We start from the raw sequence: 27,954 nt of genomic DNA, 5'->3' as shown, positions 1-27,954 counted from the left end.
AATTATTCTTAGATTCAATCTACTAAACTTCTACTTCATTTTTTGTTTTGCTTTGGTTTGCTTGTAGAGACAACGTCTCATTATATAGCCTTGGCAATCCAGGAACTCACTATGTACACCAGGCTGGCCATGAATTCATTTGGTCTGCCTTTAGAGTGCTAGAATTAAAAGCATGCACTGCATTACTGCTCCTATTTATCTAATATTTTAATATTTTATATCTGCTGCTCCGTTATACATTGACAATAATACTGTTCAGAAGTGCACATGTCCAAAAAAAAGTTTTATTACAAGGTAGCCTTGAAGCTGACTTTTCTTCCTGTGCCAACAATAAAGGTCAGAATGTTTATCAATCACTGGGAAGGAGGGACCACAGAGAAGAATAAATAATGACCACAACGCAAGCCTGCATCAAGATATGGTGAGTCAGAAGGCCAGAGATTAAAACACTAGCCTTGACCTAAGGGCTGAGGAGACTAGTATCCAGACTTTCTCATCTGATTTTCAACAATTTAACAGGGTAGATTTTATTTTGTTTTATTTATTTTATTTTAGTTCCACTTCCTGTTGGTATGGTCATAGTGTGCTAGAAAAAATTGGGTAGAGGAAATCCAAGGAATTACTGGAAAACTATCTTCATTGGGACCTTTTTTTCTAGTTCTCCTCGGAATGATCATACATCACAACTGCTCCCCCTGTGATCTGTTTCCTGGGTTGACCATGCCTGGATGGAGCTGCCAGAGGAGCAGTAGGCTTTGTGGGCCAGAGGATCATCCGGATGTCAGAACAGAAGAAAAAACTACAAGAGGTCAGGGCTCTGTACAAACGCTTCAGACCAGATACCAAGGAGGAATTCTCTAGTAAGTGAGTCAGAGGTTCTGTTTGTGTGACTGTTGGGAATGCTGACTGAGGGCTGGAAGGGGTTCTTGTCTAGCAAATATGGAGGAGCTCTTGAAACATAAGGCTTCTCCCCTGCTCAAACACATCTGGAAGATTCATGAGCACACAGCATAAAATACACCACACAGCTGTATGGCTAGAGTCTGACTTGTGTCTGACCTAGACGTGGTATCCACAAGAGCAACTACTGGAACTCCAGAGCTCTGTCTTTCTTCCCAAGTGGCAATCTCACAGTTGTGTACTTCCTGTAAGGTGAACTTAGTACATATTGGTCTACTGGAAAGATGCTGGGTTGGGGGCCTCCACAGAGGGTCCCTGCCTTTTCTACTTGGTCTGGTTGTTTGTTCCTTTCCTTGTGTGGTTTGGCAAAGGACACTCAGTGAGCCTTCTCCAACATGGAGTTGAAATAAAAAGTCAAATCAGTGAGTAAAAGAGAGACAGAGAAGGCAGAGAGTGAAAGACTGAATCACACAGACCATGTACCAAACAGTATAATGACCAGGGTCAGGTGAGGGCCATGGACTCCTCACCTCCTTTCTCCAATGTCATTCCCCTCTATCCTTCATCTCCACAGAGGAAATGACAGAAGACTTGTCTGGAGTCTGGCATTCTTCTTAGCTGAAATTGCTGCTCCTAGGGCAAGAGCAAGCTCTGGAATGACAGTGCAGATTCTTAGCTGCATTGTCTTCACACCCTCAAGATATCCCTGCAGGGACCATAGGAAAAGAGCCTCAGCTATGAGGACAGTGTCAGGAACTGGTGCAGATTGCCTATGTCACATACTCCTTTGTGAGGAATTTATCTGACTACGTAATTAACAGGGTCCCCCTGTGGATTCCATAGAAGCTAAAGGTACTGATGCATCCACGGCCCTGGCTTCCTGTCTGCAGCCGAGTCCTCTTATGGGCTGACTTGTATTCAGCATCGATTAATGCTTCTGACAACTGCTGTATGCTGACTGACAGTTCTCTCAGAGGCTCCATTCCCATCTCTGTAATTCAGCTAGCTCTTCCTTTGTTCTCAGCTCAGACCCAGAATATCAAGGCCTATCAAGGTCAGGGCTGAAATATCTTTGTGTCTCACTCTTCTGAATCCATCTCACTGGAACTCTGGAGGACAAAATGTGGTTATCCTGTTGCTGGGACATATTTCTCTCCTGTCTTCACACCTATGCAGTGTATACCAAAGACTGATGTCACAACATCCCAAAGCAGAACTCTGGCTCTGTTTCTCCTTCAAATCCACACAGGATTTCCCCATTCCCTATCAATTAAATCCTAGTCTCCCTCCTTACATTTGAGGGTCACCACCTCTCCAGTTACTTTAATGAATGTAGGAATTTCCCATAATTCTCTGTTTATGTGCAAAACACAAATGGCATCTTACTGCTCAGATGCATTTTCTACAAAGGGATCAGGTGGAAATAGATGCTTCCTCCTGCCCTACATATGCTACATTCTGACTTTTGAGCACTTATGCTTCCTTCAGTAGAAAGATCTCCTCCCCAGTGTCTTCTCCCCATGACTGCCCTTAAAGGTCTAGGTAACTGATATCTGTACCAGGAGATTTCCATCCCATGCAGAAAGCTTCCCAAGGACCTGCTTTGTGTCCTGAGCCATCCTTACAGCAAGGGTTTATGCACAAAAATGATTGACATACTTCAGTTAACAAAAATAGACAAAAAGCAGAACAACAGAAGCTAAAAGGCAAGGCTAGTAGATTCTCAGACTTTCCAAAACTCATGGACTTTGAAGAATTAGGCCTTTGTTTTAGTTTTTGGCAGGAGGTTCTCTCTAAGTGCTGAATTTTATGACCTGAGTGGTATTCCCATCTTGGTGTCAGTTGTGCTAAGGTCTGGAGCCCTGTTACTGTGGGCAGGAACTCTGATTGACATAGATTAGCTCATTTTATACTCCCCAAACAGGAAGCAAGGACTCTTATTCCTGTGTCATAGGTGATAAACCTTCCTCTCTACCTCCCTGTCTGGATGGTGGGAAGTTGTCCACTTCACCAGAGACTGAAGTGAAAGTTCCTGTCTTCCCATTACTCCTTGAACCTTGCACTTGCTTGTAATAGGGATGTCAGTCCTGAAGAGCAGGCTGCTCCTGCTTGGCAGAGCTCCAGCTCCATTGGCTTCCTCCTGCCTACGTAGACTTACACACCAAGCTCACAAGAATCTTAAGAAAACTGGATATTCCTTAAGAAATGGTCCTAGAAAGGGAGAGGTAAGAGAGGGGGAACTCTCAGCTACCACCTGTAATGTCAGTATGCTTGAAGATTCTAGAGCACACGTAAATATATTTGAGGCACGTAGTTTGATCATTAATTAACTGATCAATAAGTGCCTATTTTGATCATTAATTAACTGATTAGTTAGCATCTACTTATACTTTAAAATGTACACAGTAAAGACAAGCCTAAGTTCCTAGAAGGTTAGAAGGAAGAGAACTGATGAAATCACATAGTGTAAAGACTTTTTAGATTTTAATGAAAGTGAAGGCACAATGTATTCAAACTTATGGGACACAATGAAAGGAGTGCTAAGAGGAAAATGCATAACTCTGGGTGCTTTCAAAAAGAAACTGTAGAGAGCATACACTAGTAGCTTGACAACACATCTGAAATCACTAGAACAAAAAGAAGCAAATATACCCAAGAGGAGTAGATGGCAGGAAATAATAAACTCAGGGTTGAAATCAACCAAGTAAAAACAAAAAGAACTACACAAGAATCAACAAAACCAAGAGTTGGTTCTTTGAGAAAATCAACAAGACAGGTAAACAATTAGCCAGACTAACCAGAGGGCACAGAAAGAGTATCCAAATTAACAAAATCAGAAATGAAAAGGAAGACATAACAACAGAAACCAAGGAAATCTAAAAAATCATCAGACCCTACTACAAAAGCCTATACTCAACAAAACTGGAAAATCTGGATGAAATGGATAATTTTCTTTTTTTTTTTTTGAAAGTTCAGTCTTTTTATTCAAGATGAAGGGATGACATCCATTCATATATAGCATTTGTCTTTCAAAAGTCTTCCTAAAGTCTTTTTTTTCTTTTTTTTTTTATTAACTTGAGTATTTCTTATTTATATTTCGAATGTTATTCCCTTTCCCAGTTTCTGGGCCAACATCCCCCTAACCCCTTCCCCTCCCCTTCTTTATGGGTGTCCCCCTCCCCATCCTCCCCCCATTACCACCCTCCCCCCAACAATCACATTCACTGGGGGTTCAATCTTAGCAAGACCAAGGGCTTCCCCTTCCACTGGTGATCTTACTAGGCTATTCATTGCTACCTATGAGGTTAGAGTCCAGGGTCAGTCCATGTATAGTCTTTGGTTAGTGGCTTAGTCCCTGGAAGCTCTGGTTGCTTGGCATTGCTGTTCATTTGGGGTCTCGAGCCCCTTCAAGCTCTTCCAGTCTTTTCTCTGATTCCTTCAACGGGGGTCCTGTTCTCAGTTCAGTGGTTTGCTGCTGGCATTCGCCTCTGTATTTGCTGTATTCTGGCTGTGTCTCTCAGGAGAGATCTACATCCGGTTCCTGTCGACCTGCACTTCTTTGCGTCATCCATCTTGTCTAATTGGGTGGCTGTATATGTATGGGCCACATATGGGGCAGGCTCTGAATGGGTGTTCCTTCTGTCTCTGTTTTAATCTTTGCCTCTCTATTCCCTGCCAAGGGTATTCTTGTTCCCCTTTTAAAGAAGGAGTGAAGTATTCACATTTTGATCAATGGATAATTTTCTAGACAGATACCAGGTATCAAAGTTAAATCAGGATCAGAGGAACAATCTAAACCATCCCATAACCCTGAAAGAAATAGAAGCAGTCATTAAAAGTTTCCCAACCAAAACAAGGCCAGGACCAGATGGATTTAGTGCAGAATTCTATCAGACCTTCTAAGAAGACCTAATACCAATACTCTCCAAACTATTCCACAGAATAGAAACAGAAGGAACACTAACCAATTCGTTCTATGAACCCACAATTACTCTTATACCTATACCAGACAAAGACTCAACAAAGAAAGAGAACTTCAGACCAAATTTTTTTTATAAATATTGATGCAAAAGTACTCAATAAAATGCTTGCAAATCGAATTCAAGAACACATCAAAATGATCATCCATCATGATCCACTTGGATCCCAGGGATGCAGGAATGGTTCAATATACGGAAATCCATTAAAGTAATCCACTATGTAAACAAACTCAAAGAAAAAAAACCATATGATAATTTCATTAGATGCTGAGAGAGCATTTGACAAAATTTAACACCCCTTCATGGTAAAAGTCTTAGAAAAATCAGGAATTCAAGGCCCATACCTAAACATAGTAAAAACAATATATAGCAAGTCAGTAGCCAACATCAAACTAAATGGAGAGAAACTTGAAGCAGTACCACTAAACAAGGCTAGAAAAGGCTGCACATGCCCTCCCTACCTATGCAATAGAGTACTTGAAGTCATAGCCAGAGCAATTTGACAAAATGAGGTCAAAGGGATACAAATTGGAAAGGAAGAAGTCAAAATATCACCATTTGCAGATATGATAGTATACTTAAGTGACCCCAAAAATTCTTGTTTTCTTATAGAACCCAAGTCCACTAGCCCAGGGACAGCACCATCCATAATGGTCTGGGTTCTCCCCTCTTGATCACTAATTGAGATCGAGAGGGATCTCATGAAGGCATTTCTACAACTGAGTCTCTTTTTTTCTTTGATAACTCCAGCTTGTGTCAAACTGTCACACAAAACTAGCCAGTACAAGGAATCATCATCCCTGACCTCAGTCTGTATTACAGAGCAATAGTGATACAGAGCAAAACTGTATGGTACTGGGACAGAGACAGGCAGATAAATCAATAGAATAAAATTGAAGACCCAGAAATGAATCCACACACAACCACTTGATCTTTGACAAAGGAGCTAAAACCATCCAATGGAATAAAGATAGCATTTTTAACAAAGGGTGCTTTTCAACTAGAAGTCAGCATGTAGAAGAATGCAAATTGACCCTTTCTTATCTCCTTCTACAAAACTCAAGTCCAAGTGGATCAAAAACCTCCCCATAAAACCAGATACACTGAAACTATCAGAAGAAAAAGTGGGGAAGAGCCTCTAACGCATGGGCACAAGGGAAATTTTCCTGAACAGTATACCAGTGGCTTATTCTCGAAGATCAACAATCGACATGTGGGACTTCATAAAATTACAAACTTCTGTACAGCAAAGGACACTGTCAATTGGACAAAAAGTCAACCAACAGATTGGAAAAAGATCTTTACTAATCCTACATCTTTTAGATACCTAATATACACAAAGAACTCAAGAAGTTAGGCTCCTGAGAACTAAATAATCCTATTTTTAAAAATGGGGTACAGAGTTAAACTAAGAATTCTCAACTGAACTATATTGAATGGCCGAAAAGCACAAATGTCCAACATCTTTAGTCACCAGAGAAATCCAAATCAAACCAACCATGAGATACCACCTCACACCTGTCAGAATGGCTAAGATCAAAAACTCAGGTGACACCACATGATGGCGAGAATATGGAGAAAGAGTAACACTCCTCCATTGTTGGTGGAATTGCAAGCTGGTACAACCACTCTGGAAATCAAGTCTCAGAAAATTGGACACCTGAGAACCCAGCTACACCACTCCTGAGCAAAAATCCAAAAGATGCTCCAACATACAGCAAGGACACATGCTCCACTGTGTTCATAGCAGCCTTATTTATAATAGTCAGAAGCCAGAAAGAACCCAGATGTCCTTCAATAGAGGAATAGATACAGAAAACGTCCATTTACACAATAGAATACTCAGCTGTTAAAAACAATGACTACATGAAATTCTCAGGCAAATGGCTAGAACTAGAAAATATCATCCTGAATGTGGTATCCCAGTCACAATAGAACACACATGGTATGTACTCACTGATAAGTGGATATTAGCCCAAAAGTTCAGAATACCCAAGAAAAAATTCACAAACCACATGAAGCTCAAGAAGAAGGAAGACAAAAATGTGGATGCTTCAGTCCTTAGAAGAGGGAACAAGATACTCAAGGGTGGGAATGCGGAGACTAAATGTGGAGTAGAGACTGAAGGAAAGGTTTTCCAGAGACTGCTCCACCTGGGGATGCATCCTATGTACAAACACCAAACTCAGACACTATTGTGAATGCCAAGACGTGCTGACAGGAGGCTGATATGGTTGTCTTTTGAAAGCTTCTGCTAGAGCCTGACAAACTCAGAGGTGGATGCTCCCAGCCAACCATTGGACTGAGCATGGGTCACTAATTAAGGAGAGAAAAGACTGAAAGAGCTGAAGGGGTTTGCAAGCCTATAAGAAGAACAAATCAACCAACCAGACTCCCAGACCTTCCAGAGACTCAACCACCAACCAAAGAGGACACATGGAGGGACCCATGGCTCCAGCTGCATATGTGGCAGAGAATGGCCTTGTCAGACATCAATGGGAGGAGAGGCCCTTGATTCTGGGAAGGTTTTATATATATCATTCATATTTTTATTCACATTACATTTCAATGGCAGCCCCTCCCTCTTTTCTTCCCAGCCTTACCCTTGCAAATCCCTCCCCCCATTACCCATTCCCTCTCCTTAGAGAAGGAGAAGCCTCCCCCTTAGGTACCACCTCACCCCAAAATATCTAGTCCCAGCAAGAGTAAGCCTCTCCTCTTCCACTGAGGCCCAACAAGGTTGTCCAAGTAGAGGAAGGGGATTCAATGACAGGCAACAGAGTCAGAGACAGCCCTTGCTCCAAGTGTGAGAGGATTCACATAAAGATCAAGCTTTACATCTGCTACAAATAAGGGGGTGCCTAGGTCCGGCCTCTACATGCTCTTTGCTTGGTGATTCAGTCTCAGTGAGCCTCCCTGTAAGTTAACTTGGTAGTCTCCTTGCAGTGTTCTTGAACCACTCCAGCTCACTCAACTCTATCCCCCATGCTTCCTCACGACTCCCTGAGCCTTCCCTGATGCTTGACTGTGAGTCTCTGCATCTGTCTCTATCTGCTGCTGTTGAAGCCCTTCAGAAGACCTTTTTCTTTAGAGATGTGGTCCCCAGTGAGTGGACTATGCTTCAGTGGATGCAGTAACAGCCACGGATACATGAGCAGTACAAAGCGATTTTCTTTTTCCACTAAGAACCTAAAATTGAGAGGGGTTGTCAATAGGGGGTTAGACCTGGGAGAAGTTGAATGGAAGGGGGGTTAAATAAATTGTTTAAAATACATTGTATGCATGCATACAATTATCAAACTATTTAAAACAGTACAGTTTTCAAGAAGATAAATAAGAAATCCCAGGACCATTAGCATTTTTTGCTTGTGTTTTTAAAGTATTAAATATTTAAGATACAGTTTACATGTCTTCAATGTTTCCTATATAGATTCCTGGGTTTTCCTGTGAAATATAATTTATTAGGAAAGAAAAGTTGGAAGCTCTTGGAATCCTGCAGCTGGCACAGAAGCAGGGTGTGACAAGACAGACCTGAAAGGCTTCCTTCCCAGGTGCTCAACAGCAGAAAGCCTCTGCTCACTGACTAAACACAACTGCTCATCCACATAGTCTTGCATCCTGCCAAACTTCCAGAACAGAATTTAGGGCAAGACATTTTCCTCCTCAATTCTAGATGATATATGGGGCATAAGATCATGATTTGATATTCGTTTCTGTATCTCTTACTGTTCAACTGATCATAACAAGGACATGTGTTACATAAACACAGAAGTTAAGACTTCAGGGAATGCAATGTTACTTTTTGCAGCTGGAAACAGACATTATTTGGGTATGTGAAAATACCCAAAGAGCATTGAAGCCAGGTATCTGAGCTTCTCCCACCCTTCTAGTACCACACAAGGAAAACACTCGCTGTGCTTTATAAGTGAGTTATCTAAACCAACCCCCCATGTTGTCTTTAGTGGTTATTTTGCTTAGAAATAGTTTGCTAGTGACAGCCAGTTTTTTCTTCACATTAACAAATAAAAGATTTAAACTGAAATCTTCATTCCAGATAGTAAGATTAAATTGCCTTAAGATCAAATTTAAAATTTTTCTGTCTGAGAAAAACTATCCTGGGGTGGGGGTCGGGGAGTACCAAAAAAACAAACAAAACAAAAAACAAAATGCAGCAGATATTGGAGGCTATGATAAGGCAGGAGAGATTTCTCTCACTTTGTTGGACTTCTTCCTCATTTACAATAGTCCATTACATTAAATATGTAAAAACATTTTTGGAAATATTCGTTGGAAAGACACAGAAGACAAGAGTAAGAATTTCAAAGACTTCTGAGATTAGATGATATGACCTCTTATGCACTTGAAAAGTGTTGAATCAGATCATTTAACTCGTAACTCAAATACTAGAATGATTTACATTAACCATCCAACATCCTATCTGATATGTGATAAACACCTGTAAGAGGTTCCAAGAGTCCCAAGATCCCTATGGGTTGCAAGTCAATCTACCTGACCTGGTCAGAGAACTCCATACTAGATGAGACATCCCATCTCAAAAATAAGATGGAGAACATTTGTGGAACACCAAAGGCTGACTTCTATCTTCTGCAAGTATGCTCGAGTGAACGGACACACACACACACTCACACACACACACACACACACACACACACACACACACATATATTCACATGAGCGCAAGCACGTTTCTTAAAAGTTTTCTACATTTTTAAAGGACAGAAACTATCAAGTAAACAAAAGAGCACTGGGCTTCTTCTCTGAGATTTGTGTGCCTGCCCAGACTCTGGCCCCACCTCTACTTCACCATTTGAGACTGGAGAGTCTATTCATGCTTTGGAACCTCTCCAAAGTTGCCCTGCCAGTCAAAAAGTCATGGTAACCCTACATCCACCAAGTTCACGTTGTCTCCACAGCACTTCTTTATTTGTATAAACCCATGATCAATGTAGCTAGTAGGGCCACCATCATGGATCACACCTTGTATTTTTGTTTTGTTTTGTTTTGTTTTCTCCACGTTATTTTTTTCTCTCCTAGAGAATGCAGACTTCTCTGCGCTATGGAGCCTATGGGCCTCAACTTCACTAGAGATGAGTATACGCATCACATTGGTGTGTATTATGACCTCATTCTTTTTATCTTTTTAGTCTATTTCTTTTTTTTTTATCTTTATTAACGAGTATTTCTTACTTACATTTCGATTGTTATTCCCTTTCCTGGTTTCCGGGCCAACATCCCCCTAGCCCCTCCCCCTCCCCTTCTTTATGGGTGTTCCCCTCCCCATCCTCCCCCCATTGCCGCCCTCCCCCCAACAATCACGTTCACTGGGGGTTCAGTCTTGGCAGGACCAACGGCTTCCCCTTCCACTGGTGCTCTTACTAGGCTAACCAGAACCCCCACATCTCACTCATCGCTTCTCTTTCGTATCTGCCATTCTTTCTATGCAGATCCCCCTTCCTTACCTCCTGTATCACAGCCTAATACCAATCACTAACCCCACTGCTTCCTTCCTCTTTTCTTCCACAGTAACCCATGTACGCCACAGTAATGGGGTCTCTTCTATTTCCTGTAACATTTGGTACTTACAGAATGACTATTTTGTAGTCAGCTCACACTATATTTGCATGGTGTGTTTACTGTACAATAGAAGCTATAGTTGCAGACAGTACTTAACTTCGGTAGAGGTCGGGGATACATCCTTGTGCCCTGAACAACAGTTTAAAAGAAGTGGCACCCCAAGCACATCACAACCTCTTTATTCCTGAACACCATTCTCCTAAAAGCAGAAGGGCCATCTGAATTGAAAAACAACCACAAAAATCTTAATCAACGATCTGATCCCAAGTAGGCAGGTCCCAGTGTCAAAATGTCAAGACCAAGACAACCTGTTGAGTTATGTAGTTTGAACTCTATAGATGTGAGAAATAGTAATTTTTCTATTTGGTAGCCCCTAGAGAAAACTGGTGCTGGCTAGCTCTGTTAAAACTATGAGTGTACTCTGAACATAACTTTTATGTGCTTCTTATGTACTATTTTATATATTAATTCATTAGTCTGAATCTCTAGCAATTGACTTGATGAAAGTTTAAAACTAGAAGCCTGTAGTAATGGTCTCATTACATAGTTATTTCTCTACATGTAGCCCCCTGGGATCCAAAAATGAGACAAGTATTCATGATAGCCTGTGCTGGGGTGACTCTAAATGACTAGACTCTTAGTGTAAACGTAGACATGCTTGGCCTCATGATGAGAAGAGGTTTCAGAGCAAATCAGAATAAAGTACCATGCTCCTGGACTGGAAGGAATCCTAGAAGCTCCTTTGGGAGATGCACCCAAGGTTTGCCACCATGAACTTTGAACTTCCCCACATCCTTGGCATTTGGGGCTTCCCAATATATAAGAGAAAATGTCTGGTCCATAATTGAAAGCCTGAAAAAATGAATTCCAATTAAGCAGTATACATAACTGACCAAAAACATTCCCCTAGCTCTAATTATTTATCCATCTGCACTAGCCTATAACCTGAAATATAATGTTGTTCTAGAATTCTTAGAATTAATTGGCTAATGTAGCTTCACTTTTTTTGCCTTTTGATTCATTATGATGTAACTATTATTATTGGTGTATATTATTTCAAATATGTGATTGTTGCACTTGCAGGAGTTGTTTCTTATCTGTATTTATTTTCCCTACGGATGTCTATGTAAGATATGGTGGCTCTATAAAGGTAAGGCCCTGTAAATGGTCATGGATTGATTGTTAAAATGTAGTCATTTTGCTTTATTTGGGGGGCTTGTTTCTACATTTTCTCCTGTAGATCACCGGTGTCAAATTATTGACTGTGAATTAAGAGATGTCTTCTGAAACTGCTTCAAAGCTGAGCATGGGTCTTGGGATCCTAACTGGTGATGTTAATCTACCTTAAAGTGGTAGGGCTCTAAAGCCTAGAAGGCTGGTTGGGAGGGATTAGGGGAGGAGAGAAAATGATTCTCACAAGAGATCAGAGGCTAGCCTGTAACATCGTTTGGAGTTCAAAATAATTTCAGGTACGGGAAGCAAGCTTCAGTGTTGATGGTAATAGTTTCTATCCCAAGGATAATAGCATAATATTTTATAATATAGAATGTTGTAATTATATCAAAATTTTAAGTAAATTAGAGATCAAGGACAAAAGCACAAAACTATGTGTGCAGTCTAGTTTTTATGTTAATGTGACACAGCTAAGATTATGTGCATGTAAAAGGAATCTAAATTGAGAAATGCCTCTTAGTAGATGGCCTGTGGGCAAGTCTGAAGGGCATTCTATTGACTGAAAATTGACATGAGAGGGCTCAACTCGATGTGAGTAGTGTCACTCAGTCATAAGAGGTATAAGAAATCAGGCCAAACAAGCCATGAGGAGCATGACAATCAGCAGCTCTCTTCCGTTGTCTCTTCATCAGCTCTGGCCTCCAGGTTCCTGCCCTGTTTGAGTTCTTGCCTTGACTTCTCTCAGTAGTAGATTATGATGTGGAGTTGTAAGCTGAAATAAATCCTTTCCTCACCAAGTTGGTTTTGGTCATGGTGTTTTTTCACTACATAAACCCTAACTAAGACAGGAAGTACCCAAATCCATCTGGACAAGTTACTCAGAGCTGTTCTTCCCAGAAAGCCTTTTGAGTTCTTAAAGGAACAAACTTAGTCACTGTAAGAGTCAGGGACTAACAATGTATAGTAGAATAAGAACCATAAGAAATGCTGCCGAATGAGGGACAACCACAGCTACATACAACCAAACGTGGATTGTGAACATTGGCAGTGTGCTTGGCATAAACAACAACAAACAAAGAAACCCACCCCTTCAGAAGAGAAGAGACTAGAAAGAACCTGTTGTATCACAGAAGGTATGGGCTAGCTTGCTTTCCAGAAGATCCTCTGAGGCAACGGACAGCAATTAGAGCAGACAAATCTATATAGGATCTATTAGTGTCTGAGGTCCATAGTGTAGGAGTTAAGGGAAACATTTTAAAGTCTGTGTAAAGGGTATGCAGGTTATGTTGAGTATCTGGATGAATGACAGAGCTGTGAGAAAGGCTTTGTATGAGGGAGAAGTATCTGACAGTTATATTCATATTTACTCAGAGCCAGGTAAAATTAGTTTTGATCTTGGAACAGAGCCTACTGAAAAGAATTTATGGCAGTTGAGAAAGAATTTTCTAGTGTAAAGGTGAAGCACAAATGTCACTGAGACACTTTCCACCAGGACAATTTTAAAAGTAGAAGCTCTGTGTTAAAGGTCTTTCTATTTTATTATCTACAGTTAACCCCTGGAGTTACCTTTAAAGGAAAAGTATGTGTAGTTAGTTGGTTTAGTGCCCTGGTAGGACTCTTTTGCAGCTCCCTCTGGTCATTTTCTGGAAAGCAATGTTGACCCCTGTCCAGGTGAAACTCATTATAAAAACTCCTTGGTGTCCCACCAAAGAGGCCCAGATATCCTACCTATGGAACCCAGAACCAGAAATAAACATTTCTCCAGTAGGAGCCAGCAGAGAGGCAAGACGTCTCCTGCCTTCTTTCTGTTCCTAGGAGAGCTCTGAAAAAGTTTCCTTCTCTTTCTCCAAAGCATCTGCGGAGAGTCGGGGAGGACTGTTTTTCCCAAACCCATTTCTCTCATGTCTAGGGTGTAAACTTTCTCTAGTCAGAGTCCAAAGACTAAAACATAACTCTAAAAGAAGACATACGCAAAAATACTTTACCATTACCTTGTCCCTTTTTTATTACAAGTTTTACTAATGCTAGCCCAAATCACCGAGGCCTTTTCTAGCCCATCTTACCCCAATACGTCCCTGCTTCTTCGCCGGCGGGCTACCCCGGATGTCCCGTCAGGAGACCTTCTCTTTCCCGATCTCGGTGGGACCTCCATTTGTCGATGCCCACACCGACACAGTACCGAGAACCTGGCGTAAGACTGCGGGATTAACACACACACACACACACACACACACACACACACACACACACACACACACACACACACACACACACACACACACACATTAGAAAGAATGACCACTCTGTGACTTTATTTTTCGAGTATATACCCCAAGTTGACCAGGTGGAAAACTCTGGGAAGCACAGTGGGAAACCCTGGCTTAAGGCTTTGGTAACAAAAGACCGAATTCGTGCCCCCAATTTACTGAGGAGAAATCTGGAAGACCAGCCTAAATCTCAAAAATAAAAGAATGGGAAGACAAAAGACAGAAACGAATTGACCTTCGCCCAGGTGTGTCGTTACAGGGCCTGACTGTTTCCTTTGTTAGGAACAAAAGGCTTCCACTTGCATCAGCAGGGCTCAGCAGGGGTCAAACCCTGCAGGGGACCCAGAAGGATCTGACAAGGGGGTGAAACACTGCAGGGGACCCAGGCTCTGACAAGTCAGCTGGCTAGTGCTAACCTCAAAGCCTTTTTCTGTAAGAGTATGCTTAATAACATTTGGAAAGAACTCTGTGTTTAGATTCATTTTGTCCCATCCGGATTCAAGTCACAGCAGTAGTGGTTGGAATCTCTAATGTTAGCTACAAGCTATGTACACTTACTGGGTACAGTATCAGATAGCAGGCCAGTGCTTAATACTAGCCAATAAAACTATATAGCTATGCATTTAGCAGTCACCTACTGGATGCCTTCTTTCAGGCGGAACACAGATTTCTTAGAGCTAAATATTTATCGGCAACCGATTGGGTGCCTTCTGTCAGGCTCGGGGGTAGGGTGGGAGGGTGGCAGCTTTGCCTTCTTTCTAGACCTGGGATTGCTTCTTTCAAGCGGGTTACTTTCTTTCAAGCAGGATAGCTTTCTTTCAAGCTAGATTTGCCTTCTTTAAGGTCACACAGATTCAGTTTACTCGACTATCCTGAACTGATTTTCACTAATCAGCGGGCTAGCTAGGCCCTAGACGAGACTCCTAGCTCTTCCGAGATACACACAGAATATTTGGGGCTTACCTCAAGAAGTCCCTGTTCAGGCACTGTAAGTAATGCCGGGGGCCAGCCCGGACATTGGTCTTCTTTCTCCTGTTGGTTCTCCTTGAGGCAGTGGAGGGGGAAGAGCGTCGGCGGAGGGTAAGACTTTGTCTTAGGAGATACTTGGGATTGCTGTATAATAATAAGTTTACTTATGTACGTCTAAGTTACTATGTTAATGTAGCTGATTTACTTATCTATGTCTAAGTCACTATGCTCTGCTACTGTAACTGACCCACCTTCTGGGTTCCTCTGAGGCCAGAAACTGCAGTCTCTGGCATTTAGCACCTCATTATAAAACAGCAGGAGATAAAGTAGTGGATTACTTGCTGGAGCCTTTTCCCTTTTGTCCCTATGCTTCTTCCTTGTCAGGCTAGGTGGAAGATTGGAGCAATAAACTTCTATTGAACCAAGAGAAGTGAATAGCGCTTGCAGAAGGAAAAACTTTTACATAGCCAAATATGCAATAAACATAATTTCACACACCGATTCAATAAATGCGCATTGATACATTTCCACTCAAATTCAGATGGGCCCAGCTTACATGCATTCTCACAATTACATTCTTACACACACACATGCATACATTCTCACAATTACATACTTACACAGACATCCATACTTACATATGCATATGGAGCAAAAAGCCAAGCATCTGTGCAGAAAGAACTCACTCATTCTGGATGAAAGATGAGCTCCAATCTTTATTATATAGAGAAAGAAATAGCTTCTACCCTTTTAATACTAAATGAATTAAGCCCAAGTTTTAAGAGAAAAGGCCTGTTCCTTTTAATAAGACTAAGCCTGCCTTGCTATTGAGAAATGGCCTGTTCTGTCCCATGGTAAGGAGAAACCTCCCTGCTCCTTCTGCTCTCTCCAGCTTCTTCTTTTTTCCTCTTTTCCTCTGCATTTCGCACATTTCTCTCTTCTGTTGCCTATAGTCTCTAAGTTATTTCTCTCTGCATTTCTTCTCAGCCCAGATCTTTTTAGCTCAGTTCTCCTTAGCTCAAACCTGACTCTTCCGCTTAGTCCCTCTCCAGCTCAGACCTCCTCTCTCTGTCCTTCTGTGTCTGTCTTTCTGTGTATTCTCTTTGTCCTCAGCACTTAACCATCTTTGAGAATACATAATCACATGTTACAAAGTTCATCACAAGTTCATAATGAAAGATCAAAGCATAAATTGAAGTAGAAGTTTACAACAGAGAATGTTTACATGAATATCCATCAGGAGTAATTATCTGGCTAAACATTCATCACCAGTGTCAGCTCTACAGGTTCCCTGAAGGTCTAAAACCATACCTAAGTTGTTAGTGGAGTTTTGTATAGATAAACCCAGTCAATATCTTATACTCTGTCCTTGCACCTGTAATAAATCATTTGTTCTCTATTTATGGCTCTTGATAATTGTCTTACAACTTCTTGGAGTGTGTTCTGAGTAGGAGAAAGCCTGGTTACTAAGAGCAATTAACTGGTGACACCTGGGAGACCAGCAGAGTTCTCACTGCAGTTTTAGCTATCAGAAAGAGACTTAATAGCAGTTCCACTATAAAAGAACTTAATAATCATCGATATAATTTTAGGAGTTCTTATAGGATCATCATTAAGACTAAAGAAGTCATCTATTTGTCTGGATAGCATCACTACGAGACAGTACAACTTCGTAGGTCTGCAGAGATCTACTCCAAAGGGGTGTGCTATTACTCAATGATTGTTATATATGTCTAATAATAACAACAGGAAAAGCATTTTAATAGCAGGAATCTTTCCCAAAATGAATCCCTTACAGCCTTACTTAATAAGGGCGAACCAGTCGCAGATTATTTAATAATCCGAGGCTGGCCATCTCAGGATGATCACCTACTAGTTATTAGCTTGTCCTGTTAAGGCTCCTGACATAGTAGCATTTGACAGCCACTTGATTAGTTAGTAATGCCTACTAAAGTCCTATTTGAATTGGCTAAGACCAATCACTCTACTGACTCTCCTATATTTCTTTAGGTCCCCTGATTGAATGATAACAGTCTGGAAGCCTTGATAGGGCCTGGTAGCATGGGTTTCACAATTTCAAAACTGTTTGATTTGGGGTGTTATTCTTTCCTGTTGGGTGTTCAAGACCAAATAGTCTACCAACAATTAAACTTTTAGAATGCTAATTCATCCAAAACTGGAGGAGGTGGGTAGGACACCCTATCAGTTGGCTATCTTCAGGGTTGGGTCAAAGGTCTTAATGTGGGCTTTTGTTAAAGCATTTGAGACCTTTGACTCCTGATAATCCTCTTTACAAAAAACTCTGGTTGGTCTTCACCCTCTAGTGTCTGCATGGTGTCTGACATCAAAAGGAATGTTTACTCTGGAGTTATAGTGTTGGTAGAGGTATGAGTCTTCCTCTGGGTTATGACTGACCTTCAAGGACAAAGACATTGGCGCACTTCTTTATCCTTATTTAGACATCTACACTCAGGCTATAGAAGACTCAGAAAGACTTTGACAAATCTCCAAAAGAAGGTAAGAAGGACTTTGTTAGGACTTTCATGTAAATTTACATAAAAATTAGATTAAAATTATATGTTAAAATAGTCATTTTTGTTAGATATTGTGGGGTTTGGTGCTTTATTCTTGAGAGTTTCATATTTATATACATGCAGCATGATCGTATCCATCCTTCAAACCACCCCAAATAGTCCCTCCCTCAATGCTCCCCCAACACCTCCTCACCCCCTCCAGCACTGCCTCCCCACAACTGTACACCTGTTTTTGGATGGTAACCGTGTGAATGAGTGTGAATCTATCCACTGAAGGACAAGACATCTACCAGTGGTCATGGTCACACATTCAAATTTAAATCTCAGCCTAATAACTTCTCTCTGCCCTAAAATGACCCCAAAATGTAAAAGAGGGTTTTCACCAAGTGAATGTTATCCTGAACTCAACAAAGAAGATAATCCAACTTCTAAAAAACAGGAAACCAAGCACAAAGGGCAGTGCACAGATAGTAATCTCAGTTTTTTTGGAGCCTAGTGTGCCCTCCCCCTGTGTTGTCTGTCTCTCAATCAGCAGAAAGACAGCTAGCTATAGCCCTAGGTCAGGTTACACACCTTGTGACCTCTGCAGCACCTGGCTCTGTCCACTCCCAGTCCAATAAAAGTAAAGATCTGATTATCACCATTTAAAGTATGTCAAAGGTAGATTGATCTGTAGTTAAAGATAAAAAAATAGTTGTCATAGGTCAAGTAGACAGGCTCCCCACAGACTTATGGGAAACTGTTTCTACAAAAAAAAAATGTTTTAGCTTCATTTTAAGGTAACCAAATCTATTTTCTTTGTACCTTTTCAGTTTAGGCTGGTCTTTAGGTTGTAGGACAGGATACTCTCTTTAGCTCAGGAGGAGCCATCCCCACAAAGAAGCTCCCCTCAACCGGTACTGACATAGGAAACACCTAATTATGGTGGTGTTAGTGTCAATTTGCCACAATGAGACTCAAAGTGTCCTGATTGACTAATGTGGGAAGTCCCACCCTGATTGTGGGCGGCACCCTCTGGTAGCAGCCTAGATAAAGAACGTCCTGTCCAGGAAGAACATCTACCTCTCTTCTGAGTTGATTGGCAGTGCTGCTGCTGCTGGATCCTTTGCAGAGACCAGAACCCCCCTTTCCAAGCTTGTATCATTGTGGACTAGGGACCAGCTAGGTTCCAGAAATCTTCCTTCCACGATTCCAGCTCCTGGTTGGGACTACTGATACACCACACCCTGTGGCTGAGTAAGTACCATTTGTCTTCTCACAGTGAGGGATAGCCATTGGGGGACTACTGCAACTGTTGAGTCATTTAGCCTCTAGGACCAAGTAACCACTAGTTTCTGAATTGTGATTTAACTGTTCTTACTATTTTAAAACCCATTTAGTAAATTCTGGTTTTATATATATATATACTTTTGGTTCTGTTCTGCTAGTAACCCCTGACTAAAACACATAGCTAGCTGTACTATAATATTACTAACTACCAACCATGCTACTTGTAATTGGTATTATCCACCAGCGATCACAGGCATTTTGTAACCAGAACTTCTGTGTTAAAAGCCTAGACTCAGGCAGCCATCCTCACATACCAAGTAAAGAAACAAGTAATTGCTAAAGGCAGAGGAGGAACAACAACAACAACAAAATCTCTTCGGCATGACCCTGGAAAGACGAAAACCAGATAGAAATATTCTGTGACCCCCTTCCCCTCCCCAGTCCATTTTCATGGTACTGATGTGAGCTTACTCTAAATTGAGGAAGAGCAATCCCAGGAGCAAAAAGTAAAAGTAATTAAGAAAAGTTTGTCAAGATGTGATTTAATTGATCACTGTCTCCATCGAGCTTCTTCAATGTTGCCCAAAGAAGTCCTTCTTGCTTAAGGTGACAAGGTGAGTTTTATAAATTGATTGCTCACCATCAAGGATATTTGCTCTTCTATTTTTTTTTCTTTTTTTCGGAGCTGGGGACCGAACCCAGGGCCTTGTGCTTGCTAGGCAAGCGCTCTACCACTGAGCTAAATCCCCAACCTCTGCTCTTCTATTTTTTTAATGCATAATCTCAATATTTCAGAGGAAACTGATATATTGATTATGTCCAGAGAGGTGCCTGGACCCACATGGCTGTAGATAACACCCCTTTCATTCCATTTTCTCTTCCTGTAGGTCCCTTTCCATAATCACTTCTTAAAAATTACCACTGTGGTTTAGAGATGGCTAAAACATGTGGGAAATAGTGTCCTAGTGCACAGGTCCAAACAAACCAATAGTAAGATGGGGGTGGGGTGAAACATTCCATTGCTTTGTCATTGTCATTGAGGATACCTGACATATGAATCTTAAGGTTTGAGAGTTCTGGATCAGATTGATGCTAGATAGAGCTCAGAACACCATGGGTTTGAACTAAAGCCCCTATCCTCACCATCCCTCCAAGGACAACTACACAAGAACTATAAAAATTATCTCCATATCTTTGCTCACCAAAATATATTCATTAAGTGGTGGCAGCAGGAAGGTATGTTGTCAAGAAATTCTGTCCTTTGTTCAAGTAGTTTGTGAGAGTAGCTAGTTGGGCAGAGGATTTGGTTTTAAACCTGCCCAGTGGAGAACACACTCGGGCACCAGTGTGCCCAGTATAGGACCCAGGGCTACAGAACACATTCTATTATATAACTCTACCTGGTTAAAGAGTGGGATGGCCAGCCCAGTGGACTAGATAGAGGGCACTATAGTCATTAACTTTGCACTAAAATATCAAAATATCAGAGATGATAGGTTACAAACTTAAAGTGTTTAAACAGATCTTATATGATAAGCTGAGTCACTTTTATCTCAGTATTGGTTGGGAAGCAGGATGACTAGCTGAGTAGTGCTCCCTGAGGAGGTCCTCTTAGACCTGGACTGTGCCTGAGTAGAGGCTGAGTGGATATAATGATTAATGAAGGCAAAAGTTCACAGAAGACATAACTTTTACCAAACCTTTCCTGAAGTTCTTATTTCTTTTACCTGCTACCGTGGGAACAGAAAACATATCTAATAAGGAAATCTTTCTCCTGACTGATGCATAAAACAGGAGCCATGCAAGCCAGAGGGTTGGATTAAATAGGTGGTGTGTGTGTGTGTGTGTGTGTGTGTGTGTGTGTGTGTGTGTGTGTGTGTGTGTGTGTGCGTGTATTCAAGAATGTGACATTTTGCTTCCCACATCACTTGAAAGATCATCTCCTAACCAATCAAGGCCATGGTCCGAGGAGCAGGATTCAAGCAACTGAAAGTGCTAGGCTATGGACAGAGCCCATGGAAACTATTTTCAAACTTTTTGGAGGTCTAGGATGAAGAGGACTAACAGTGGATTCTGCTGTATTGGCTGGTGGTCCAGACTGCCCACCAGTTCCACAAGTTGTAGCTTACCCTACTACTGCAGGGGAGGGGAGTTACTTGTTACACTAGAACTGTCCCATGCAGTCTAGATGGGCAAGTGCATCCCCTAAGGTCCCTTCCAAGTGTGAAAATGTTGATGAATTGGGAGAAAAGGGGAAGCCCCTGAGAGAACAGAAGGGAATAAATGGGATCTAATTTAAGGGGATCTTATTTCACATCTACAGCTCCAACAAGGCTAAAGTCCAACACAATATTATTTCATAGCCCAATTATATCATATGTCTGACATGAAAGTGTATGCTCACCAAAAACTTGAGGAAGTGTAGTAACTGACTCCTTTGAAAGACAAATTCAGATAGTATGAAGCACTGAACATATTAATAAAGGTTGAATGGAAATCCCATTAACTTGTTAGATTTTTAAATTATGCATCTGTTTGACATGAGATATTTGTGAAAAAAACACAAAAACAAACAGACTGTGACTTTTGATACAATCATTTAAATATTGTGCTTTTTCTCTGTAGTATGTGACTTGAATCTCACTCCAAAATGGTTTGTGGCTGATCAACAGAGCCTTCCTATACCAAATGACTTCTGTCCCACACCCTCGAGGAAGCAATAGCTGAGGAATTTCAAAAGACAGGACTCATTGGGCCACCTATCCAGTCAGATTGCACTTGGCTAAACTCTGTGACCTGTCACATTTCAACCAAATTGTACGTGGTTAAAGCACGCCCATAAATGGGAGTATAAAAAAACAGATCCCCAGTGACAGGTTCTCTGTGTTCCAGATCACTGAACCTGTAGAACTTTCTAGAGAGCAGTATATTCTCCAAGAGCAGAGAAACCCCAGAGCCCTTCCTTTATGCCTTATTCCATGACTTCCCTCATCACCCTCACACACACTTTATACCCAACAAAGTTATGTCACCATTTCTGTGGGTTCCAGGAGTTGCTTATGTAATTTGATCACGTCTAGTACAGATATAATGAGGTCCAATTTGTGATCATTTGTTCAGAAGCACAGGTGAAATAACCCAGGCTTGCAACAGGTATTTAGGTAAAGAAGAAATCTTGTGACACAGCCATACCCTGTGAGTTGACAGTTTCTTGGTACACATTGGAATACATTGATTTGTGCTGTGGAAAATTTGTCCATGTCTTGTGATCTGTTATGAGAGGTTCAAGGGAGAAACTGGGTTGGGAAAATCACCAGATCTCTCTTTCTAGGCATCTCCAGGGTCACCGTGCATTAACCCCACTCCCACTGTGATCTGCTTCCTGTGTTGACCATGCCTGGGTGGAGCTGCCTGGTGACTGGAGCAGGAGGGTTTTTGGGCCAGAGGATCGTCCAGTTGTTGGTGCAGGAGAAAGATCTGAAGGAGGTCAGGGTCCTGGACAAGGTCTTCAGACCAGAAACCAGAGAAGAATTCTTCAGTAAGTGAACGTGAGAATTTGCCATGTGATTGCATGCCCAACACAGCCTGGATGCGGGAGGGCTCCTCCTTGTCTAGTAAAGAAAAAGACACTTGCAGTCCTAACACTTCTCCGTGTCCACATTTGTCAGAAGGAAACATCCCACACAACAAAAAAGACACAGTTTGGGAAAGGCTGAGTTTGGACTGAGAAGTTCTCTCTCTCTTTCCTGTAGCCCCTTAATGTGGACTTGCCAGTTGCTAGGTAATAGCCAGAAAGACCGTTAAGCTGGGGAATTCAACACTAACTCCCTCTCTCTTCTTACTGCTACTTATCTAGTCACATGTTTTGTGCATGTTTGGGGTTTTTTTCTGGGGGGGGAGGTGTCTTCCATTTAGCATCTTGAATAAAAGTAAAATAAAAAATTTAAAAAATACATGAAAGGGATAGAGATATAAGGAGACAGAGAGAGGGCTGGGGACAGGAATGGCAGACAGAAAGAGGCAGAGATGGGGATTGAGAAAGTAGATTCCCAAGCAAATGCATGAGGTCATACTGAGGGACAGACACAAAGACAGAGTGAGCAGGACTGTCCATACCTTTCCTGGACTGTTCTTACTCATTTGCCCCCATTCCTCATTGCAGAATTCACTGGTGCAAGCCATTAATCTTTTGCCAATTTGTTATTCTGGGCACAAGTGAACCAACTGATTTTGAAATATATTTTACCACCTATTCAAAACCTCATATCATTAAAATAACTTTGCGAGTAAAGTAGTAAGGAAGGTCACTCACCAAAACAGCGAGGACTTCAAGTGGGAAATGAAAGATGACTACAGCAGTATCCTATGATTAATGAGGATCACAGGTCAAGCTGGCAGTCCCTCACTTGAGCTCCATTATTTTGTTCAGGGGTCAACTCTTGGCCTGAGAGTCTTCATTCCTATGTCTGTATGTGACCCAAGCTAGATCTTTGCTCTCTCTTCAGCTTCAAGGGTAAATGCACCCTACCTAGGGATCTGCCCTAAACACAGGGTTCTCCATAGCCCTCTGGGACAACACCCATCCTCTGCATCTTGTCTCTGACCTCTTCCAGCATCAGCTCCCTCCCCTATAAGCTTGTATTGTTTCCAGAAAGCAATATCAACACACAGCCAATTCTATTCATTAGAATCCTGATATTTCAGCAATATTTACAAACAGCCAAGACTCAGTCTGGAGGAATAGCTCTACAGTGGGTATGGATAGAGAAGGACCTGCATAAACATAAGAGTGGAGATTCCTAGAAGTACCCTTTCTGTGCCAGGATCTGTGGGGGCACACCATGGTGACAACTCATTGGCTATGGGTAATATTTCTGGAATGTACTTAATGTTTCTAGCCTCTGTTTCTGTAGATGGAGATAAGTAAGTGCAGAAGTTAACTGGCTTCCCCAAATGTCACACCTAAAGTAAACAAACTACGTGGGAGCCTTCATACTCTTCCCATCTAGTATGTGGAAGAGCTTCTCTGGGTCTTTTTCTGACATAGCTCATATAACAGCACCATTCCATGACATTGCTGTGCAAATATCTGCCACATCCAGGTGTCTTGGATAAGGGTGGTGCTATGGTGCTATAGCTCCACTAGGAAAGACTCTACAGACCCTCTCCTGGAGATCTCAGGGTCCTCTCATAGTTCATGGATGAGACTCTATTTCACTACAGGTCTAGATTCCTTCTCTCTTGTCACAGCAGCATTCCTGAACCAGTCTATCTAAAGCAGTAGATCTCAAATTGTGAGTCAGCCAAGTGACTCCTTGGGAGTAGAAGGACCCTTTCACAGGGTTTGCATACCAGATATCCTGCATAACAGATATTTACATTATAATTTGTAATAGTAACAAAATTACAGTTATGAAATAGCAATGGAAATAATTTTCTGGTTGGGGGCCACCACAGCATTAGGAACAGTATTAAAGAGTTACAGCATTGGGAAGGTTGAGAACCACTGGTTTTCAACCTCAGTAACAAGGGAAAAGGAAGGGGTGGATTTATAGGATCATGATCAGAGAATTCAATCCTCAGGCAGGTACCTACTTCCTCCTGAGCATTGGAGTTTGCCTCTCTCCAACTCAGGTCCTTCCTGGAGTTGCATGGCAAAAGGAGGGGGCCTGGACAAGACATACTTAGTAGAGAATTAGGAGCAAGCCATTATATTTGTTTCTTTCACCCTGAATTTCTCTGGCCTTTCTCACTGTTTGGCTTCATGGGAAACTTCAGTTCAGTTGCATGACCTTAATCTGTCTTTGAAAAATTGACTCCAAGCAATGCCAGAGAATGGGCTAATGGCATGATTGGGTTGGGGCGGGGGGAGAGCAAGCGGGGTATCTTGGGTGGGTGTAGCCATAACTGTGTGCCCAGATTTCTTGAGTTTCACTTTCCTCATTTATTAAGTGGGGCCCAGAGGACCAGTTTCCAGGAAATGTGGGAAGGAAGGTCTTGAAGCTGCAGGAGAATTAAGAAGCACCGCCAGTACACGGTGCTGGCACAAACTGTGTGTGGCACACAATTTGCTTTGTGAGTTAATCAACAAGTGGAAATTGCTGTCTGCAACGTTCAGAACCTGAAGATACCATCACTGTATGCACTGCTTTGGGATAGAAGGCTACAAGGAAGTTAGCCCTGAGAAAGACTCAGTTGCAACATTGACATCTGATTTGATAGTATCTCAGAGGAGATATTCCATTGTATCCACACTGGGGCCCATCCTAATTTTATTTCCAGTCCCTCTGATCTCCCTGAGTCATTTAAGTGGAGTAATCAGTACTGAATAAAATCTTCCTTTTGTGCTTAGCACAGACCCAGAAAATACCAAGCTCTAGCAGGGGCAACAACTAAGGTTCACATCTGTGTGTCTTCCTTCTCTGCTACCACTACTGGGAATGAGTTTCTCATCAAAACCCTAGGACAGATGTCCCAATTGCTAATCCCACTTCTAGCCAGCTCTCTATTACCTCCAGATTCTCTTTTATGAATGAGTCAACTTCCCACCACTCTCTTAAATATCTGACTGCTTCCTAATCTGATTTGTTTTCTGCAGTAGGAAAGAACGTTTTCCTCCCTTTCCATATGTCAGACTTCCTCTCCAATATTTTCCCACTGTGACAATTCTTGATAATCTAGGTAACTGATACCTGTGTACAGCCCACAAAGAATCCTCTCAATGATCTGCCTTGTGTTCCACAGACCTAGGGACAAGCATCAAGGTGACAGTGTTGGAAGGAGACATTCTTGACACCCAGTGCCTGAGGAGAGCGTGCCAGGGCATCTCTGTTGTCATCCACACTGCCGCCCTCATTGATGTCACAGGTGTCAATCCCAGGCAGACCATCCTAGATGTCAATCTGAAAGGTAGTGTATCTGGAGAGGACAAGGGGAAAGTAAGGTAGTTGAAAATGTCCACGCAGACCAGGAAGGGGATGCTTTTACTTGGAATACTCACCATACTCCGAGTCTAATGCTTTTACTCCCTAAATCCAGCTGGTAGAGCTCAATGCTATTACATGGCTGATTGCCTGCAGATAGAACGTAAGTAACCCAGGATGTGGAGGTCTGTCCTCCATGCCAGGGAGATGGGACTCCAACTGTAAGCAATTAACAATCCCAGACCCATCACCTCCAATGAGCCAGTTGTAGACCTTGCAAGTGCTTACTCTTCATACTGCTAGTTTGGCTACAGCTCTGGGGCCTCGCCATATTCTGCCATTATAGAAATTCTGCCCAGTCGGAGGTGCACAGACTCTTTTAGTTTTCTGCCAAGAGCAACGGATGAGCTCAGCCACTGCTGGTTTTCAGAATGAAAACTAGAAGGAATATTTCTCACCTCTACTTTATATAACTGAGTAAATGAAGTCACAGATAGAACCAAGAATAACATAGAACAGTATAACATTGTGTATACAATCAGGAACACAACTATACCTCTATATCTCCCCAAACCCAATAGCCATTTGTCCCCTAACTCAGACGAGTTGTGCTCATGATAGTCTCATCAAATAACAAAAACCAAACAACAAAATAAAATAAAACTGTGTCTATGAATTATCTATGTAATGTGCTTCTCACCTGTACATAACTGTATTTGAGATTGAATGATGTTAAATCTTCAACAGTTCTTAGCTTAAAAGAACTGCTCTTGTTCATAATCTAAGAAATGATCTTCTGGTTTTGTAAATTTAAGAAACATGCCTGAATCAATATATGTAAAATTATACTTATTTCATAGACACATTAGGAATGAAAAAATGAAGTACTTTAGGTGACTTTTAAAGTTTAAAAAAAACCACCCAGACACACACACACACACACACACACACACACACACACACACACACACACGAACACAGTAACAGTAGCATGAACACAAAAAACAAGAGATACTTGTTCTCTGGAATCCATCTGTGGTCTCCTAGCTGTAGCATGTTAGCTGTGAGTCCAGGAGAAGAAGATACACCTGAATTGTGAAGAGGTTGTGCTATTGGGCTAGAGGATGAAAATGAGCCTGAAGCTGTGTGCACATTGAACCTATGATTTTTCTCCTGTCACTGACAGTGTGTTGTCTGTGATTAGGTACCCAGAATCTGTTGGAGGCCTGTGTCCAAGCTAGTGTGCCAGCCTTCATCTACTGCAGCACAGTTGACGTTGCAGGGCCCAACTCCTACAAGAAGATCATCCTGAATGGCCATGAGGAAGAGCATCATGAAAGCACATGGTCAAATCCATACCCATACAGCAAAAAGATGGCCGAGAAGGCAGTGCTGGCAGCCAATGGGAGCATCCTGAAAAATGGTGGCACATTGCATACTTGTGCCTTAAGGCCCATGTACATTTATGGGGAGAGAAGTCCATTCCTTTCTGTCATGATACTTGCGGCCCTCAAAAGTAAGGGTATTCTGAATGTTACTGGCAAATTCTCCATAGCCAATCCAGTGTATGTAGGCAATGTGGCCTGGGCACATATTCTGGCTGCCAGGGGCCTTCGAGACCCCAAGAAGTCACAAAATGTCCAAGGACAGTTCTACTACATCTCAGATGACACCCCTCACCAAAGCTATGATGATTTAAATTATACCCTGAGCAAGGAATGGGGCCTCCACCTTGATTCCAGTTGGAGCCTTCCTCTGCCCCTGCTCTACTGGCTTGCCTTCCTGCTGGAAATTGTGAGCTTCTTTCTGCATCCAGTGTACAACTATAGGCCATCCTTTAACCGCCACTTGGTCACACTGTCAAATAGCAAGTTCACTTTCTCCTACAAGAAAGCTCAGAGAGATCTGGGCTATAAGCCACTTGTCAGCTGGGAGGAAGCCAAGCAGAAAACCTCGGAGTGGATCGGGACACTAGTGGAGCAGCACAGGGAGACATTGGACACAAAGTCTCAGTAATGGGAAGAGGGCAGGGACATGGTCCTGGGTGTTTACTGGATCCTCCAGCAAGGACAGACATATAAGCCAGGTCATGCTGCCTTCTTTCAACACAGAATCCAGTTTAGTGCCTTCAAGTCATCAGAAGAAGCCTTGCCAGCCACTGACCCAGCCATGAGCTGTCTTTCTGAAATACCTGCCCAGAGATACACAGCTTCCTAAGCACCTTTTGTACCTCAGAGCTCTCTCCATTCTTTTCTCTCCCCATCCAAAGCATGTCTAACCTTCAGAAAAGTCTGCTTGCTTTGTGAAGCCCAATAGAAGGAACAATAAATATTTGTCAACACTT

The 27,954-nt window shown here is 42.0% G+C and overlaps 1 protein-coding gene across 8 annotated transcripts; it reads left to right on the top strand.

The window, feature by feature from the left end:
• Positions 1–32: 32 nt before the first annotated feature.
• On the top strand, positions 33–27,954 carry Hsd3b2 (hydroxy-delta-5-steroid dehydrogenase, 3 beta- and steroid delta-isomerase 2). Of its 8 annotated transcripts, none has more exons than XM_063281677.1 (8): positions 34–421; positions 659–860; positions 9,936–10,009; positions 11,559–11,625; positions 17,344–18,654; positions 22,019–22,225; positions 25,432–25,596; positions 26,815–27,954. In XM_063281677.1, exons 6-8 carry the CDS (start codon positions 22,081–22,083, stop codon positions 27,624–27,626), a joined length of 1,122 nt encoding a protein of 373 aa, XP_063137747.1. In that variant the 5' UTR covers positions 34–421; positions 659–860; positions 9,936–10,009; positions 11,559–11,625; positions 17,344–18,654; positions 22,019–22,080; the 3' UTR covers positions 27,627–27,954. The 8 variants fall into 8 exon arrangements, with proteins under 8 accessions (XP_063137748.1, XP_063137746.1, XP_063137747.1 ...); XM_063281674.1 differs by having other exon boundaries at positions 17,209–18,654; XM_063281678.1 differs by having other exon boundaries at positions 33–421; positions 9,936–11,625; positions 17,344–17,401.

Source organism: Rattus norvegicus, chromosome 2, assembly GCF_036323735.1.
Source record: "Rattus norvegicus strain BN/NHsdMcwi chromosome 2, GRCr8, whole genome shotgun sequence".
NCBI classification, from domain to species: Eukaryota; Metazoa; Chordata; class Mammalia; order Rodentia; family Muridae; genus Rattus; species Rattus norvegicus.
The sequence above is the reverse complement of the archived record's forward strand: the minus strand, read 5'-3'. Positions and strand labels throughout refer to the sequence as shown.